The sequence below is a fragment of the Haemorhous mexicanus genome, chromosome 2 (assembly GCF_027477595.1).
Source record: "Haemorhous mexicanus isolate bHaeMex1 chromosome 2, bHaeMex1.pri, whole genome shotgun sequence".
Taxonomy (NCBI): domain Eukaryota; kingdom Metazoa; phylum Chordata; class Aves; order Passeriformes; family Fringillidae; genus Haemorhous; species Haemorhous mexicanus.
Window position 1 is genome coordinate 50385202 of NC_082342.1, and position 20041 is coordinate 50405242.

General features: G+C 42.8%; 1 protein-coding gene across 7 annotated transcripts in view; it reads right to left on the reverse strand.

Annotated features, from left to right (window-relative positions):
• Positions 1–437: 437 nt before the first annotated feature.
• ATP8A2 (ATPase phospholipid transporting 8A2) overlaps positions 438–20041 on the reverse strand; it is a 313847-nt gene continuing 294243 nt past the window's right edge. For 6 of the 7 annotated variants that reach the window (XM_059838776.1, XM_059838772.1, XM_059838774.1 and 3 more), the window contains 2 exons: positions 14077–14168; positions 438–6786 (listed from right to left, as the gene is read on the reverse strand). In XM_059838776.1, the coding sequence (XP_059694759.1) occupies positions 6689–6786; positions 14077–14168 (190 nt within the window). In that variant the 3' untranslated portion in view covers positions 438–6688. The remainder of the gene's footprint in view (positions 6787–14076; positions 14169–20041) is intronic. The other variant, XM_059838775.1, reaches the window with a different exon arrangement.

Consider the following 20041-nt stretch of genomic DNA (forward strand, 5'->3'; position numbering starts at 1 on the left):
GGGGTTTTAGGGCTTAGTTTTCCCCTGCTGTGTCTACGTGACTTAATTGGGACAAAAGATTTCTAAGATTTATTTTGGTGAAGCCTTGGTGAGATCAAGTGTATCATTTGTAGGAGAATCTGTCTCCACCTAGCTTATAAAAAAAGATTGTTTCCCCCCTGAAGACACTATTCAAATACCAGTATCTGCTGTCAGCTCGTCAGTACCATTCTTATTTTGCCATATTAGCCTTGCATTTGGGGCCTGATTTGAGACCTATTAAAGGAACTCAAGCCTTGCTCTAACGAGCAGGCCCTTAAAACGCACCCAAAAGGCCGTGAAAAAATAAAAATAATCCATTCAACAGCTTTGCAGACTAAATCTCAAATGTATTTAACACTGAACTCTTGCTGCAAAGCTTGTGGGGGGATAAAACAAACAAGCCTTGGTCTGCTGGATGGCTTTAATAAAAGGTTTATTGGAAATATTTTTGTGCAGACATACAACAGTCAACAATGCTGTTCAAAGCTACAAATTGTCTAAGTTTTCTGAACCTTCTAAAAATACAAGTAAATGACCTTCATTTGTATTCAGTCTGAGAGGGAAACAAACTCCACTGTAATGCAATGCTGTATTTAAACTACCAGAGGACATTAATAGGACCTGAAAATGGCAACACTTCTAGAGGAAAAAACCCACACACCACTGCTGCTCTGCTGGGAGCCAATTAAACATCCCCCCACAGCATCACTGCTCTCTGCGTATCCAGATTAAAACGTCCCCATCTGAAACAATATTTAAGCAATTCGAGTACAGATATGACAGACAAGCGGGCACATGACTTGGCTCGCTGATGAAAAAGATGCTGTTAAAGATCCTGTCACTCAAGACCCTGAATATTTGACCTCCCAGAGCAGTGGGCTGCACTTTGGGGGCAGGAGGAGGGACGGAGGGGGGTTTCAAGTCAGACAACTCTTCCAGCACACACATGTACACAGTCCCAGAGGGCTGCCTCACTACTTTATAACTGGAGCCCTTAAAAAAAAAAAAAGAGTTGAGCAACAACTTTGAGCAACTTTCCAGTCTACCAACTCTTGACGGTAAGAACAGCAAGTACCCTCATTCCCCTTCTGAATCAACGTATCAACCAGAAGGGCAGAGGAGAGCATAAGCACTGTCTGGTAAACTCCATGTTTTCTAAGAAACCCAGCAGATGTTTTGAAATTGATTAATTTATGCCAAGACGACATCTGGAACATCTTCGCAGGAAAACCACCCAGTAAGGTAGTTAGAATTTAAAACAATCATGTCTTTCTGTTAATGTTGGCTTTTCCCCTTGGCTTCATTGCTCCATAATTACAAGGGTGCTGACCTTCCAGCTATGCACAGTGACAGTTTGGCAATATATTAACACTTTTCTTCATTGTTAGACTCCTGAGTGATTGCCCAGAGTGGGGATTGCCCACACAGAATGTGTCGTTTACCAACTTCTGTTTCTCTTTAGTAGCTACCAAGAGGCTGAAGGAGAATGGACTTCTTGTGGCAGATTTCAGGAGGACTTATCTCACCTTCTTCATACAGAAAGGAAGGCTTTGGATAAACACCAGTACTCAGCCACTTTACCTTCTGTCCACACCACACACGAGCAGGCCATGAATCCAAATGAAACAACCCCTGGGCCTCACACCCTATCACAAAGAGATCCAGGTGCCCAGATTAAGGAGCCCCTTGCACTGGCCTGAGGGACAGGAACCTGCCCAGGAGCAACACCTAAGCAGAAGTCCCACTGATGCTCCATGATGGAATGTCAGCCAGGACTGCAATAATTCCAGTGCTCAGTTCCAGTGAATCCATGAGGCAAAGAGGAACCAGTAACAATTTAGCAATCTTCATAACCCAAGAAACAACCTGCTAGAGCCAAAGCATGCTAAGCAGGGAACACTTCTGGCAGGGATTCACTCTAAGTCCAGGACTCAGCTTGGTACCAGAGAAACTCAGCTTCAGGAGGTAACAGTGCTTCACAAATTCTCAGCTCAGCTCTGCTCCCTTCCCAGAGCCACAGGAAGGAACCTAAGAAATCAGCTTTATCACAGCTCTTCGTGGATGCCTAAGGAATCCCCCCCCTCACTAACCTCTAACAGCAGCACTGGTCTTGGTCAATCTATTTAGTTTCCCAGTCCCTTCACCTCTCCAGACAGCCCATCCAAAGGCACATTCCTGGCCAGATAAACTCAGTCAGGCTGTCTAGGTTTCCTGCAGGTCATTGAGAAGCGATCGCCTTTGGGATTCACTTGTGTGGCCAAGCAATGCAGGGCACTTTCTGGTTTTCATTTGCCAACAAAGCTCAAAGCCTCCATTAATCTTACTGCTACACATGGAAAAAGTACCCATATGGATTTATTTTGTTGCCACCTATTGTACTGACCTATCCCGTGGCCTTCTCTGGACACAAAGCTCTGGTCACAGATGCTGAAAGGCATCTGAGAAGCCTCTCTTGGGTGTCTACAGGATACTGGGAAGAGGTGAGTGTAAGAATCCTTCCTGACAGGACAGAAGGGGTCCAGCTGTCTGGAGGCTGAGGAACATGCACAGTCAGTGCCATATTTTAGAAGCAGTCTGCTACCCAGATACACCAGGTATAGCACAGACACAGCCAAATTCTCCTCTCCAACCCCTCAGGTATTTCATACCATCACCACTTCCTGTTAGACTCAACAGGACACAAAAAGCCCTCCTGCAACCTGACTGAAGTTTAAGGCATTGATACTGTGTGATGATTCAAAACAAAGGTAAAATGCCCTCAGTGCTTAACCCTAATGAGAAAACTGATTAAACCAAGGTGCTTCTCAGGGCCAAGCACCCACTCAATGCCGGCTCTGCTTCAAACCTGAGCTGTGAGAAGTACACTCCTCTAAACATTTAAAGATTAAATGAAGTCATTAGTTATAAAACCAAGGGAGAATGTAAATAGAGTATCACTAGCCTCCACTGATGACTGGAGGCAATGTGAAAACAGAAGATTTAGTGAGTTAGCCCAAAAGGGCAAACTAAGTCTGCAGGACAGAGACAGTGTAAGGACTGTGCACCTCTCGAGCTCTTGGGTTGTCCATAGAGGGCCAAGTTGCACCCTATGTGGCCACTGACCATGTCCTCACATTTCACATATTCACATAAATAAAGCTTCCTCTGCTTTATTTACAACTTTATTATTATGACTGTCTCCCAGCGAACAGACTCCAGTAGATGCTGTAAAAAATAATGTAATCTTGGTGACAGAGACTTCTCTGCAGCATCTGCTATGAGCTGCTGGCTGAGGTAGGGGAAGAGGCTGCACAGTTTTGGCCATACACTATGGGGTGTGTAGTCTAGTAAATTGCAGATTAGCAAGGTTTGACTGTTATCTAAATTTACAGCCCATATAGTTCATGTTAACTCTACACACATTTTTATGTATATTAGCAGCTTAGTTTGACCCAGATACTTTTATTGGTTATTCACCATTTCTTCTTGACAAGTTATTACTGACTTCCCATTCTAGCTCCTTACAGCAAGACCTGAAGCCCTGTCAAGGAAAAGAAAATGTCAACAGAGTCCTCAGCAGCGCTCAGAGCAGCTCAGGCTCCCGCTCGCCAGCTTTAAATTGCTACTAGGCAATCATTAAAGGAGCAGCAGCTTCCATGCAAGCTGCGATTATGGTGTTATAAAAAACAGCCACCAGAGCCAAGGCTAATTCAGGAAAATCACCGCTTCCATCTGAATATCCAAACCCATCTCCCTTTGGTCAGTGCAGAGAGCTGCTCAGGAAGGCCTTTTCTGATCAAGGCTCGGTAGTTAAGTCTGGACAGTCAGGCAGAAATCCCCCATTCCTTCTGCTCCAATACCCTGTCTAGTCGATAACATTTTCACACAGCACTTTCAAAGGCTGCTGTTACTGCTCCATGCATTTGCCCTAATGAACAAGGAATTCTGTTGATGCAGAGCAGCTGTCATTCTCCTTCTGCTAACACAGCACCCGAATGCACCTCATCATTGCTCATCAAGACAAGCAACTCCAACACCCAGTCTGCAGCACATTACAATACATTAATTCCTGTAATGACTCCAAAGAACAAGAAGAATGTCAGGTCTTGACCTGGGTGGGTTCTACAGAATTAACTCAGCTAGAGATTAAGGCCATACAGTGATGATAAAGTCTGACCCACTAGCCCCAGTGTCACATACTGTATAGCCCTGTGACAAATCCCATGCGCAATTCCCATTGAGCTGACAACCAACACACGTACCTCAGTCTAAACCACCATCCACTCTAGGGAGGGTTTTTGTTTGTGACACACACTGACCTCAATTTACAGGGAGGTCAAAATGATACAGCCCATAGTCTGCACTAATAAAATAAATCACATCAGATGGCAGCTGCTCCTCCCCAGCATCTTTCATTACGTTCTGCAAAATTTTGTTGCCCTAAGTTAAGAACAGAAAAAACTCCGGGATCCCTTCTATTCTCTGCTTAACACATTTACTTGCCATTCTTCATTATCCAAAGGCTTTTAAAAGTTTTTTTTCTGCAGCCTCATGAAAAGCCTCCAAATTGTTTACATGCCAATGTTTGGTGTGTAGCTTAGAGTACAAAGACTAAGCTGATCTCATTTTGTCTTGGTGGGAAGTTAATTTTCCTTGCGTTTTTACAAAAGGAAGAAACAATTAGTGGTTTTGAGGAGAGGCTTACACCACACATTTCCTAAACAGATTTTGTTTCTAAATAAAAGGAAGTGTTTAACAGGTTATATGAGCATTAAGATTTAAAAACTCCTGGGATCAGGTTTAGTCTCCCCTTATTTATTCTCAGCACTAGTATTTGTGCCTTTAAACAAAATTCCTCTCCCAGAAAATACATACATCCACACTTGGCCCCTTGACATTCATGCCTATGGCAAAATTATTTGCACGTTTTCCTTATTGCATAATTGTCTCATTAGCACTGCAAAAAGAAGGTGATGACTTTTCCCTCTGTGCCATCAGCCTAATCCAAGAGCAATCCTCACTGGTGCTGCAGGAGCAAAATTTGCCTTTTCTAAAACAGAGGAGGACTCTGAACCTCTGAGGTGGCACTGGAAATTGAATTATAGCACTTGAGCTCTGGCATTTACTCACAACCCTTAAGGAGGATTAAACCAGTAGGCCAGGCTGGAGCTTTCCTCTCCTTTGCTAAACATAAACATTCATATTCAAATTGCTTTCGGATATATTTAAATCAATAAAAAACTCTGGATGATGGTCAATAGGGCGAAAAACAACGCCAACTTTTAAAATACACAGATGTAGTATATACATTAACCACGAAGCCTGGCTTAAACACAGCAGTATTTACTTTATACTGTTCAGAAACGTGGCTTGGCGACTAAAATTAATAGAACTTGTCTGGAGGACAGCATAAGCTTTCTAAGAGCTCTTTCAGCTTTAACTTATGCCCCAGTTTTTGCCTTTTTTTTTTTTTCCTTCAAAATCCCAATCTATGCAGCAGCATGCCTGTCCCAGTGGCACAGCAAGGCCATGGAGCCAGCATTCCTTCCAAGGCTCACGGGTCTGAGTGTTTTGGGAAGCCTGTTGATGGATCAGTTCTAGAAGAGGGACTGGTTTGGCTGAACAAACAAACAGCAAGTCTTCTCTTCACAATGGCCAGCTCTGTGTGTGTCCATGTGTGTGCATGCATGTGTGTAATCCCCTCCTGCCCTCCTCTGCAAACCTCTCCGACCTGGCAGGGGGAAGGCTTCTTTAGGGTTACACTATTAGCCTCCTATGCACGTGTACATCTTACCAACATATCTGACAAGATGGTACCTTTAAATTGAAATTCTCACTGTTTTATTCTACTATTCAATTGGGAATGGGGTCATGGAGGGAAATCCCAGGCTACACTTGAAGTGCACATCCAAATACATCATGAAGCATTATGAGGAGGCACCTAGTTGAGTTCATCTTGGTGTACAATGCCATGCACTCAAGACAGCTGCTCTGCCAAGCTCTGACTTCCACATCCTGGCTGTGTGAGTAAGCTATTATTTGGGTTTCAGAAAGCTAAGATAGAACCCTAATAAATCCTGTAAGAGGGCAAATAGTCTAAGTAATTGATTGCTATCTTGTGTTATTCTGTCATAAGAAGGCAAATAAGCATTTTTAGCCACAAACTGTGTTGCAATCTGAAATTTTACACCAAATGGTCTGTTGAAAATTTCAGCCAAATTAATTATCAGTGAATACAAGAAGGAGTAAAGTCTGCATGCAGTGGTGTGCACTTGGTCTATGTGTAACAAAACAGGAAATCTCAGCACCCCGTTCCAATTAAGCAAAGGCCGATTTCTCATGGAACATAAATTTTCTACTTTTCCCCCAGAACGACCTTTGCCGATGTTTTAAGTAGTGGTAAAACATTGTTTTTAATTTCACACCTCACATAGCACAGTCAAATGCTCCATAACAACATAAACAAAACTGTAGGCAGAGCTTTGTGACTGAAGTCAAACAATGATTTCCCCCCCACAATATGCACTCAAGGTTTGCAGGGATAATACAGAAACTCGTTGGCTAAGGCCACAGAAATGAGTTCTCTGGTGTTTTGGCTGCTGCTGCCAAACCTAGTCATGAATGTGTTAACAGTGGATGCATTGATCCAAATCCCATTATTCCCACCACCCATCAAGTAAAGAATAATTTATTCTATTTCTGTTCTCCTTTTGGTTGTATCATAGGATCGAACAACTTGTGACTGGGAAACAACACCGTGTTCTTCTTGAGAAAATGCATACCCATCTGAAAAAGCAGAAGAAGAAAAAAGAAATCAGTCACTGGAGTTGAGCTCAAGAGCACAGACCACTTTTAGAAACAGTTTTAGGCATCACTGAAGTTGTGTGATTGAGACTACAGAGACCTTAATTTCTGTGCTGTGCTTCTGATGCTTAGAGCTGTGCGCTGCCTTGCCCATGTGGCACAGAAAGGGTGTCTGCTGCCCGCTCTGTCCCTCTGCTCCCCTCCCCAGGCCAGGACAGTGCACACAGTCACCAATGCCCTCTGAGTCAACCTAATAAGCTACAGATTGATTTGAACACTCCTAGTACTCCCATAGTTGCACAGCTCTCTAAAGACTTAACAGGGAAGTAGAGATTTGCATTTCAGCTTGACTCCTCTGAAGTCCGCTTGATACCAGCAGTTTCTCTGGAGAAAGGTGGGAATGTCTACCCCACAACCAGATTTTTCTCACATCTTCCTCTTAACTCCCCTCAGGATTTTTTTTTTAAACAATTATTCAAGTGGAATTAGATGATGACACCGGGAAACTCTTGATTCTCTCGGCCAGTCACATTTTATAGAGCAAACACACGTTCTGGAGGTGTCTATTTTGTTAATCCTGCTAGCTAGCACAATCCTGTGGTCTCCCTAGAAACTACTCAGATGAAAATAACCACGTGCCTGAATTCTTTTAAAGTACTGTGGACAGGCAAGTGACATTTTTTGATAGCATCTGCAGAACACCACAATGCTGGTAAAACAGTCAGAAATAGCTAATGGGCCAACATGATGAAACAGCAGACAGACTTGCAGACGTGGCCTTATGGGAAATTCTGAATGGAAAACTACAGCAAAGGACAGGAGATTTTTTGACACCCCGAGTCACAAGCACAGCAGGAAATCTTTGCCAGTAAGTGGAGGGGATTCAAACAGAAACACATTGCTCCAGTCACGTATCCCTCATGGAAGTGACTGCAGGGCAGCAGGAATCTTGATTTGATTACGTGACCAATCATCCCAGCATCCCATTTCATTTTCCCTGAGAGGTTCCATGCTAATATACATACTGCTTCAGAAGCACAGGTTCGTTTTTCCTGCCTGCAGCTGAAGGTTCACAGAATACATTCATGAAGTGCAAACAGCCTTTTGGAAAAAAGTATGTCCATACTGGATCATTGCAAAGGAAGTACGATGGACAAAACAGGCTTTCATTTAAAAAAGGGTAGATTCACACTTAAACAAACACCTCCAGTGGGTTTGTTCCATGTGAAGGGCCAGCATCCTGTTAGGTTTTTTGGCTAAATTCTCCATGGATAAGTCAACTTGGTCAAAGACCACAAGCTTAAGCCCTAGAAGACTGAAGCCCATGTCCCATTACCTGATTTGCATCGAGGTGGCTTTGCCATATTTACTTATCCATGAGATCATCCATCAACTGCCATAACTACTGCAAATCCAGCACTGACTACACAAGTCAGTCCTGGATGTCATCTTCCCATGACCTGCTTATTCCCAGTGCTGCCACAGGCCTGCAGACAGCCAGGCAGTCCAACCACTCTGCAACGCCAATGCAAAATTCAAAGGAACCTCTTCACCACTCTCACACCAATAGGAAACACCTAATACAGCAAGAAATTTCAGGCTAAGATGATCTGTGATAAGAATACCAGGGGTATCCTTACATGTTCATGTCCCTCATTCATCCTGAACTATCAGCAACAAGGGTTTTGTGGGCATGTCATGGGAAAGGCTGTGACCCCCCCAAGCTTCTCAGGCGAAGCTCAACATTTGGCATCACATGTAAGACTTTTCCTGTAGATCTCTATACAGGAAGATGAGTTCATATTACATTTTTCTATTCACATTACAATTAAAATTGAACTTCAAGCTGTTTAGGCAGCTGACTGTGCACTGTGGAATCAAAATGCTGCAAATGCTTGAGTCCCATCCACACTCCCCAAGCAGCTCTACATTTCCACTGCTTCCCGACCCCATCCAAAAACAATGAAAGTTTCCATCTGTCAATTACTAGGGAACTGTCCGGAAGTTTGAACTTTTCCCCCAACTCCAGTTTTAAAACCACACCTATGAGCCTGCCTTGGGAACAAGGCCCTTATTGTTCAGCTGTCCTGCAGCAGCCCAAGGAAAGAGCACATTTCTTTGGGGCTTTCTGGGCACAACCCACTCACCCTCACAGAAGGAAGGACCTTTATACCCTGAGACTTTCTATTACTGGAGGAAACGGGCACTTTTGAATATCTGTCAGTGGGGCTCATTTGTTAAGAAGAGATTCACACTCTCATCAAATCTAAGGTTTCAATGGTACCAGACAATCTACTGAATTTTAAAAGCATCCTGTTGGGTTTTCTTAAAGCTTTGATATTCTATGAGTAGATCTGAATCCAGTCTCCCATTAAGTCTCTAATTTAACACACTCTTTTTCTCTTCACTGCAATGGCTCTTCTGCTCTGTGCAATGCTGGACTACAGCAACCACCTCAATGGGTGTGCCTCCAACACAGACAGCAACGCTGTGCAAACTCAACAGCACTCTCATGCCAACAGCTTCCAAGACCAGGACCAGAAAGTGTCCAGAGGGCTCTTTTTATTCCAGAAGACCTCCTCATGGAAGGACTGCTTGCGGTTTTAGTCACTTCAGGAATTTATTTTAGAGGCCTTCTACTCCTTGCACTCTCCTCTGCTGCACCCAAATTGTCTGCCCCAGGATTTGTTTGGGCCAGCCAGCAAGAGGGCAGTTGTCACCAGCAGCCCATCAGAAATCACCTGCAGCAGCATTTCACAAGTTCATACTGCAGTGGTATTATGGGTTAGTACAGTCCAAAGTATAAAATACATCCTTTTGTTTGCTTTTGGAGAAAAATGCCCAGATTCAAATCCACTAAAACTTTTAGGGGGTTGGGGAGAGACCCTTTTTTTTTTTTTTTAAATCTCTTTCAGGAAATACTGCTTCTTGGATAGCAAAACTCTCTCTGACATAATGAAAATCAACATAGTGGTATCACTTGACCAGCCAAATTCTGTCTCAGGTGGAACATTTGGTTCTGCAGAGTTTTTAAGGAGATTTGCTGTGACGTCACAGTTCACATTTGCCAGTTAAAAAGTGAATGCTAACTCAGCTTTGACTCAGCAACCATCTTCTATTTAACCTGGGAAAGGGAAAGCGACCTAAAATCTTGAACAGTTTGATTAATGCTTACTGAAGTAAATAATTTCTCTTCTTGTAAACCATGCCTGTGTTTTCGTAAGGACCCAAGAGGAATTCCTGACAAATGGTCCCATCCCTTTAGTCTCAGATACCAATTTACTGGTGTTTGCAAGTTGAAAATAATTATTCCTATTTGTTTTCCCAAAATTGATATTAAAATATTGCAACTCCACTTAACAGTCAACAAACACGTAGCTTGGAAAAAATACAGAATGTATATTATATTTCAAACACAAGCAAGATAAGAGGAAAAAGAGTTTAAAAAGCATCTCAAGTAGCTCCCCTGTTGTTTTTTAAATAAAAATGCACTAGCAGAAAAGTGAAAGGAAGAAGGTGTCTGCTAGTGGAGAATAAATGGTGGGATTAGAGTCCTCAGCATGAACACATTATTATTATTTATTATTTGTCAGCCCCCATACTGTGAAACGAACCTCAGATGACAGGTGCTTTTTCTCCACTGATTAATAAGGTGCAAACCATATGCTCTGCATTCAGATTCACTCTATGAAATCACCATCTTCTGTCAAAGGAAGAAGGATTTTCTTTGCTAGCACAGGAAGCCTGGGCCAAGTGCAGTAATCCTCACTCAGGCACGGCTATTGGCGTTTCAGGGGGAGCTCTGCCAAAGCCGTGCTTAATGGGAGCAGGACTCAGCTCTATTTTTAAAGAGCATATTGAGACAAATGATAACTGAACACCAGCAGGGGCATTACAGGAGGGAAACCACCCTAGAAGGATGCTGAGGAACTTTCCTTATGGATGGAGGGTACCCTTCCCATCCTCTGGGGGCACAGGTGATACAGGTCAGTCACATAGGAGGAAAGGGCAGGTCAGGAGCCATCTTTTATATCTACAGAGTTTGTCTAAAGGAGGTGCTGCTCTCACAAAGTCACAGCAGTTAAAAAGACAAGAGCCTGGATGGAGACCTGGGGAAAACCTCACAGACAGCAAACCCTCTGAGGGAGAGTTTTTGGATATCATTATTGCTCCTTCCTTCAAGGGTGAGCCACACAGCAAGCTAAAGGGAAGGGTCCAAAGACACATCTGAGAGGAGCCTGGTAGCATTTCCTGCTCATTCTTAAGAGGTTTCAGAAAGCAGATGGCAACAGGGAAGGACCAATTTCACCAGGCACCTTCACCAGGAGGTGAACACAGCTTGTGTTGTCAGCACTGCCTACAGGACTGCACTGAGATGGTTTTATTTTAGTACTCTATGCAACTCTTCCACTCTTCCAGTTGCATATGGGCTTGACCACCATATGCAACTCTTCCACTAAAGTTAGGAGCTTCACACTTCCTTTTTGTTTTGTTTTTTTTTTTTTTTTTTTTTTTTTAAAGTTTTCATAAATGTCCCAGAAGTTATACTGGTAGAAAGGAACCATGAGATCTTTGTCAGTACAGCCAGCAGATAGATTTCTTTCATGCTTCTGGCAGGTCTACACTATTCAGGAACACAAAAACAAAGAGTAAGAAAAACAGCTATGAAGGTTTTACTTTAAGAACACACCCTTCCAAATGGGCAGGGTTACTCTCCAAGGCAGCCACTCTGAGCCAGTTTCTTTATTGAGAGGAGGTGTTTGAGAGACTAATCCTGGCTGGCATTTCCATATGGCACTGGCTGTGCGGCTCTGTTGCTCACTTCGGGGGCTGGACCCACAAGAGCCTGGTGCTCTGTGGGACCCCCCCCAGCCATACATCGTGCCTTAAGGTCTTGTGCTGTGCTAATGCTTTTGGAGAAGGGCTGGCTGACCAACAGGGAGCCAAGAAAACAGAGTGAGCTTCTGCCTCTTGTACAGAGCTGTGTAGCCTTACCTCAGTCAGCCCTTTGCTCCCACCACTGACCACCAGTAGTAGCACAGAAACTCCCTGTGAGTTTTTTTTTTTGCTTTCCATGTAACTGGAAACAAAGCTGTTTAGGCATTGTTTCCTCCCAAAACATTTGGCAGTGGTTGCTGGCAAAAATAAAGTAATTTCCAACCCAGTACTGCATCTTTGCAATCTGTGCTACCAAATTTAATCCCATTTTCATTCCTTGTTGGGACCAAGGCAATCCATTTGCTTAAGCTTTTGTCAGCCCTAACTAAACAAACCAGATTCTGAGTTGAAGTCACAAAAGCAATTTTTGGTCTTCACAGGCTGGGAATTTAGGGCCTGGTGGAAACATATGAACAGTTCAAGACTTCAAACAGAGTGCTAGTAGTGTGATTTAAGATACCGGCCCGGCATGTCAAGGCTACTGCCCTATTCATCAACTCTTTGCTTTGAAGATTTCTAGCATTTAGTAAACAGTTGTACAATTTAGGGTTGTGAAAACAGCACATATGTTCCCTGGATTTTACATGGCCTTGTACATATAGCAGCTATGCAACACTGGAAAATAATATTTGACAAGAGATGACAGAAGTTGTGGATGCATCACAAAAATCATCTTTCAATCCTAACAGCTTCACAGCCAAAATTTATGTTCATGTGAAAAACAGATTGCTGATTGTAACCTGTCCTGACTGGCCTGACTAATTTAGCCCTTAATCATTTGCATTTATAGAGAAGCTGGTTATCCAAATTAGGGTTTATTTTGGTCTCATTTTTCTTTCCCAATAGCTGTTCACCTACTAACAGCCTGATGATGTGCTCTTTGAGACTAAAAGCACATATTAAGTCTGACTAGTTACCTCCTGATATAGCTCCTTTCTGCACTGCTTCACAGGTTTCAGATTGTGGTTAAGTCTGCACAGCAGACTATTTTGACACCCATTTATTTGTGCATTTTATGGATTTCTTCTGCAATCATTGCTTTTGGAATCTCCTCAAAGAGCATGTTTGCATGCCCAAAGCCATGTTGCTATCAGCATCCCTGGCTCCTTTATACAAAGGATTAAATCCTTGCAGAAATGTGGTCCACAGGGCTGCTCTGCTCACTGGCCTCTCTTCCCAGACATAGTGGGATTGATTGCCAAAGACCCTACATCCCTTGATAGTCATGGCAGCCTTCCAGTGGCTCCATCAAGGACAAACACTGTCAGATCCATCACTGTCCCACCCCTTCTAGTCAAATTTCCCATGGAAAACAAGAATACTTCGGGTATTACCCCAGCTCTGCCTCCATGACCTGAGCCATAAAAGTTCTGCTGCAGAAGGAGACACAGCCAGCAATGAGATTTGACTCCTCTGTGATTCTTAGTCTGGGGTGTCACTTCCTACTGCCATGGCAATACAAACCCCAAATTCTGAGTGTCTGCCCCTTGCCCTGTGAGCAGCAGTCCTGCACACTGAGGAAGTTTTTTTCTTTAGTAAATAAGCCTATTGATACCACCACTTTCATCACAAGAGAGACTGCATTTGCTCACTAGAAAGGGCTGACTGGACTCCCTGGTCCCTCAAGACAGCATGGTCCTTTGGTGCATCTGGCCTACAGAGCTGCTAGAGATGATTTTAAATACTGTGGAAGCCTTTAAAACACTGACAAAAACCCATCAGGTCCAGGAGACACAGGGAGAGAAATAAATGGATGACTTCTACATCAACAAGAAATGCCATTTATTTGAAGCAGGAGTAGTGGCCAGTTGTGACATTGCTTGTCTTTTCCCAGCAGTGGACAAAGAGGAAGAGGAGAGGGAGAGGGAGAAGAGCAGCTCTGCAGGCCATGGCTTTCCTCACTAGCAACACACAGAACACTCATGGCTTTCCTGAAACACCTCTGTATTCTCAGCTAACCACAGCTAATATGACATTTCATACAGACATAATTTCTATTAAAGCTAGGCCTTACCACAACGTTTACTTTACACAAAGTTTTTGATTTTTAGACTATTCTTAAGACTATCAGAATTCTACCTTTAGAGAACCTGCATCCTGGGATTCTATCATTTGGGCCTGGTGATTGAATCCCAGGGAATTAACCACATTTGAACTCCCCTTGCCTAGGGCCAGATACACTAATTCCACTTCCAAATGTATGTGTCTTGCTTGGCAGCTCAGCCTCAGCGCTAGATTATCTCTACCTACAATTTAATTAAAAAATAATCACCCTTGGCTTCCCTCACGTGGGGCCAGGCTGTGAAACAGAGGCGGACGTGAGCTGCTACTTACGTGACACGCTTTGCTGGACAGAATGAGCGCGGAAAAGGCTCGGAGGAGTTTTCCTGCCGAGCCTTTTTAACAAATGGTCACGTTCGTTCACGCTAAGGGAGACAGAAAGAGAAAAAACACACCAGTGAGCAACCAGATCATTTCAAGGTAAAAGTCAACTGTATTTAAAGTACTCAGCAGCTTTGACTTTGTCAGTGCTAAAGGTGGTTGTAGCATGACAAAGAATTTTCTCTTTCTTTAAACTGCACATTATGAAGAGAACTCCTCCTCTCTAAGGACACTTTGTATAAATCTACTTTTGGTCAATTCATCCCTAATATCACCATCATTGTGATTTTTGAATGTGTGATGCCTCCAAATTATTATGAACCATATCAGAAGTCTGACATCGAGTGATACGGAACATTAGGAAGATTTCTCTTTAGTATTATGCACATGAATCACAGCATCCACAAACTGCCTTAGAGAGAAGGAGCAAAGCACTGTCACTTAACACAAGGTAGAAGGCTTCTATCACACCTGCAAAATGGCCTGAAGCAATCAAAGGTAGGACCCATAGTTAATTCTGCTCTCTAAAGAATGCTCTCATTTTAACATCCCATATGGAAAGAAAACTTTCTATCCAGTTTCTTTTATTAAAAACTTCTTTGGTTTACACAGTTCTTGTCAGAGGCCTGAAAAAATTACTGCTGAATTTACAAAAAAGTGAAAACACAAAACACCATATGCTTACAACAGGTTTAACATACCAACAATTATTAGAGGCATTCTCCACTTTGATATTTATAAAAGAACAACACTCGCTTCATCAAGAACTTGATGCCCAGAGTTAAAAAATGATGACTAAGATCCTGACCTTTCAAAGCACTTAATTATGTATATGAGTCCCACTAAGTTCAATAGGGTTTTAAAATATTGTAGGCCTTCAAATCTCATTGCACTGGAGCCTCAAGTAACTTACGTATCAGATTATTTTCAGAAAGGTATTAGAGTCCACTTTGGTTCAAAGTTCTCCACAATTGGTCTGTTTATTCCTCCTCACCCTTGTTCCTGACACTGAGATGGAGCTGGTGCATAGAAGGGATCTGTTTGCTGGTACAGCTCCTTGCAGTGCCTTTGTCCCTTCTGCCCCACATTTACACCGTGTCTCCATTTTCCCAGTCTGCTTTTTCTTTCACATCTTTATTCACAAGGAGCAATTGCACTGATTGTGCTGCAAACATGGATACACACCTGAATGCCAATGCTGCTATCTTTCTTGGGTTAGATTACAAATTCACATGCATTTGGTGTATGAAATGGAAATCCCAGCAAGCGCAGCTGCTGCTGTCGACATGCTAACAACAGCTTTAAACAAACAACTCCCTTTCACTGAAGCAGTTTGCTAACTTCAATCAGGAAAGTAACTGAAGAATCTCTGAGATGCCTGTAATATGTAATCCAGCCATGCAGGCTTATATTCCACTTAATAGTCCATTAGGGCAATAGCCAGGCTCACAGTCCTCTGTTCAGCGCATAATGAGGTGTCCACAAAAGACAGGGTGGAATCCTTCTCTTTTTCCTGTGATCCCCAAGCTCACACATCTGAACTAGAATCTTGTAAAACCTATGGACTCCTCCTCAAAATCTTTACAAACTCTCAGCATTTTCAGACACTTGGTCTCTCCCCCTCCTTCCCCTGGCACCACAGAATCCCACCTGCAATGGGTATGGCAGGTTGCTTTCCCTGCCTGCAGTCAGCAGTATTCCCTCAATGTAAAACAGAACTTGACAATAAAGCAAAAGTACTGATTCCAACTGAGTTTGTCAAACAAACTCTAACAACTCTTGGCTCAGGAGACCTGCGTGTGTTCAAAGAAGAAAGGATCAGAGGTTTCCATTAAAACTAGGGTTACAACATGAAAGCTTCTAAAAATCTTGGAGGACTCAAGTGATTTAAAAAACCAAGATCAGTTTCTGGCTGTAAGAAAATCTAGTACATACAGAAAGAAGGTTCTACCTGCTCCAAGCAGGCAGCATGATGGAAAACACATTCTACAAAGAATCACCAGGTAAAGGTGATGCAATGGAAGGCACAAAGCAAGACATGAGACTTCTCTAACCTTTAACCTCCCTTGCCTAGGAAGCTGACAGCCTGCAGAACCAGCCACTACCAGTGTGTGTGCAAAGCAGTGATGCTGCACTGTACAACCTCCTGCTGACTGCAGAAGACTGCTGGGTAACTTGCTAGTTTAGTGAAACACTGTCTGAACCCACTGCTGTCCTGTGAGTGACAGAAGTGCAATACTTGTTCACATTCTGCAGGCAAAGAACATGTAGGAAAACTCTTTTCTATCTCAGTAGGAGGGTAAGAGGGGAGAAGGATTCCTTAAAAAAAAGGAATCTTAAACCAATCAAAAATACTTGTTGTAAGTGACAAATAAACAATATTTGCCACAAAATTCTTACACTGAGAATGGAAATAACCACAGCAGAAAAACTCACAAGGAAAAATTCTTCATCTGCTTGTCTACCATGCAGCAACAGATGAAGTGCAGACCAATAATGCTTAGCCCCTCAGGCTTCTGCATGCAGTGAGTGTGTGGAGGAAAGCCTGCTGTCAAGGGACCTCTGAACAGGAGTGACACATTGCAGCCCTAACAATGCCAAAGCTACACTATCTTTGATATTGCTAATTATAATCAACAAGTTCAAAACCGAAGTCACATCTGATTTTCCCATTTGGGAAATGATATTGGATTGTATCTATGCAGAGAAAGAAAAACTCACAGTAGAATTAGATAGAAATTTGTGGTTTAAGTATGAGGGGTGACTGAATAGACTGCAAGTCACGTCCAGTCAGGTACTATAAAACAAACATTTAATACACAGAAGGTAATGCAACACAGTTCTTCTGAATTGGATGAGTATTTGATTTACTAATTAGATCTTCAAATAAAATCCCTGAAAGGAAGGTGAAATGGCTTCCTTAACTAGTAAGTGTTTGCACTCATACAAGTCCCTGCTTTCAGAAAATGTTTCTGCCTGCTGCTAACAGGTAACAAAGAGAAGACTTCTCTCTCTGCCTCACACTTTGATGCAAAAGTAACAACAACACTGGGCTCACAGGGAACAGGTTAGGCCTTGCTCACAGAAATACTGCTTCTATATCAATCCCAAGCATTAGCCATGATTTTCAGATTTAATTCTGCTTTCTCGTGACTCTGAGCCAGGGCCTAAACACTCCCATGGGGTCTAAGGATGGCATCTTGAGCTGCATTGAGACAGAAGGGTAAGAGATCATGAGATCACACTCTGAATACTGGACAGTGGTGTTCATATTCAGGAACTCAAAAATCTCATCAGAATGGAAGAAGTCACAAACCCAGACATTCTTATGGAAGTCAGTGGCATGGAAAGTGACAGTGAAATATGCTTTAGCTGGTTAGTCAGTGACCTCTGAGGGGGTAAGGGAGAGGCACCATCTATCTCTAATTATATGAAGACAAAGGACACAGACAAAATGCTTTGAACTAAATATATACTTGACTAGAACAAAAAACTATTAAAAGGTCCCAATTCTGAGGGTTTCTATGAAAAAAAAAGGATTTAAAAAAATCATTAGTCAAGTCAGCCAAAAACCAGATTTAGTTGCTATCAATAATGCAGAATACCTTAGGCCAGGAATACCTTTGTGATGGCTTCATAAGAGAGTCAAGATGACTTCTGTCTGCCCGGAAGTCTGTGCTAGCAACATCACACAAATTCATTAAGTGAATGACAAATCAAAAGGTAAACTAAAGGCAACATGTTATTTCATAACAATGCTTTCAATTCCATGAATAAAACGGCTCTTCCATCTTCCTATCTGAATTGCTCTAAGGTGTCAATGGAGACCTTCTTTTTATTTTTGTATTCTCTTCTTCTCATCCCTCACAAAAGCAAACAGCCCTTAAATCCAGGCAACAAACATCTGGCTTTACACATTCAAATGAGATGCATCAAAACAAACAGAATAATTCAAAGCTGACCACAAGGTCCTGCTGTCTCATTTGCTCAAGTAATTAAAAAAAGATGAGCTTCACCACCAATTAATCTACTGAGCACTAATTAGCGTTAATGAGGATTTGGGGTATTTGGTATAGTTTGACCCAGAATGTCCTCCTGAGTCCATTAATTGACTGGTGGCAAAAGCTGGGATCACAAAGACCAGAAGGTTAAAGTGGATGCAGGTGTCTCTTAAAATTGGATCTTCCCTTTGAAAACACATGCATATCCCAGTCAAACAAGAAAAAAATAGAAATTCAGAGCTCTCCTTCTCTTACAAAAGCTGAATTCTTGTTAGTGTTTTGTTACAATTTGCCAGAGGAGATACAGAGCAGAAGCACACCAAATAGGCCAATACACTCAGTTGCCACTGGTTTTAACTCACTGCCCTTCTGGATTATGAAGAATTCAGTGAGATTCAGACATTAGAAATTATTTGGTCTGTTCCTGCTTTTCCCCTTTCCAGAAGGAAGAACTGAGGTGCCTAGTGAAGCCTTACCAGGGCTGCTAGAGATGCCACAACTGAAGCACACAAGCACATTTCCCAGCTGCCACCCCTGTGCCAAAAACATGCCAGGACCTCATGGCAGAGCTTGGCTCTCCAGTGCAAGATACGCAGGGTCCATGGGCAAGCCCAGAGGACAAGAAAGCTGCAGCTGTTTTCCCTATCATCTGAACACCTACATAGCCCTCACTACTGCCTGCAGGTGCAGCATCACTGGTTCTTGCACCCTACAGTGGTGCTGTAGCAGACAGCCACAGGTAAATCATTGCACAGCTTGGTTTAAAGCAGAAAATCCTCCAAGGCTTAGGCTGAAGTTCTGTCCTTAACTCCACAGCCTCCCTCCTACCCATACAGATTTTCAAAAGAAACAGCAGGTTCAGTCTCTCTGCTTGTTCAGTCTCTCTGCTTCCACTGGCACACACTCTGCTGAAGACAGCCTGAGAAACTCTGGCTGGCTTGCATTATTCTCCTCTTGGAGGAAACATGTCGCCCTCTCACTGTGACAGCAGGGACCCTCTGTCTTTTGACAGAGGGAGGGGAGAAGTTTTTGTAAAATATCCCATGTGGCTAAACACAAGGTAAAAGACTAGCAAGTTTCTGTCCTTGTCATCTTGCCCTGGGTATTGAATTTTGAGGGGAAAAGAGGATACTCTTCTCTCTCTTTTTAAATTTTACAATTAAAACATAATACTTGATCTCTTCCATACATTTCAAACAATAACTTACACAAAAGTTTGCTGTTTCTTGCTGACATGCTTCTGTCACTGAAAATCACATCAACAAAATAAAAAGAGCAAGAAGAAAGGTCTGAAGCAGATCTCTCCAGCTTTGATCAATCCTAATCACCAAATCCTTCACAAGCAGACTGTTCATTTTCATTTCAGTCTCTTGGCTCTCAAACTCCCTTAGGTGTCTTCTGAAGAAGAACCAGAGGTTCAAGCACAATGGCTTCTCCCCAAGTGCACCTGGCAGAGAGGCCTTGCAGATCCCTCTCTGGCTGCTAGGACATGGCATGTATTCCTGAGGACTTACTCAAGTTCCATCTCTCACCTTTCATGCAACATAACACTGCTTAAAGGCTTACAGCATCGATCACAGCGCTGGCAGACACAGAGCAAGAACTGTACACCAGGCGGAGGCTGTGGCCACACCTCTGCAATTGGCCAGATGAGACTATTGTTTTTCCTCAGATAGTCCCTGCTGGATGAGGGCACTCCCCCAGAACCACCCCAGGCCTTGGTTTAAGGTGGGTTTTTTAGTTTAGAATTGTTAGAAGTTATACAGTGGGCAGAGACATAACTAGCATAGGCTCAGCATAAGGAGAACGTTAAAAACAACATTTTTTCAGACCAGAAATTCAAAATGAAAGCATGCAAATCATCTCAAATGCAAGTCACACTAAGGCTGAGGGCTCAGCAAAACTCTCTGCTCAAG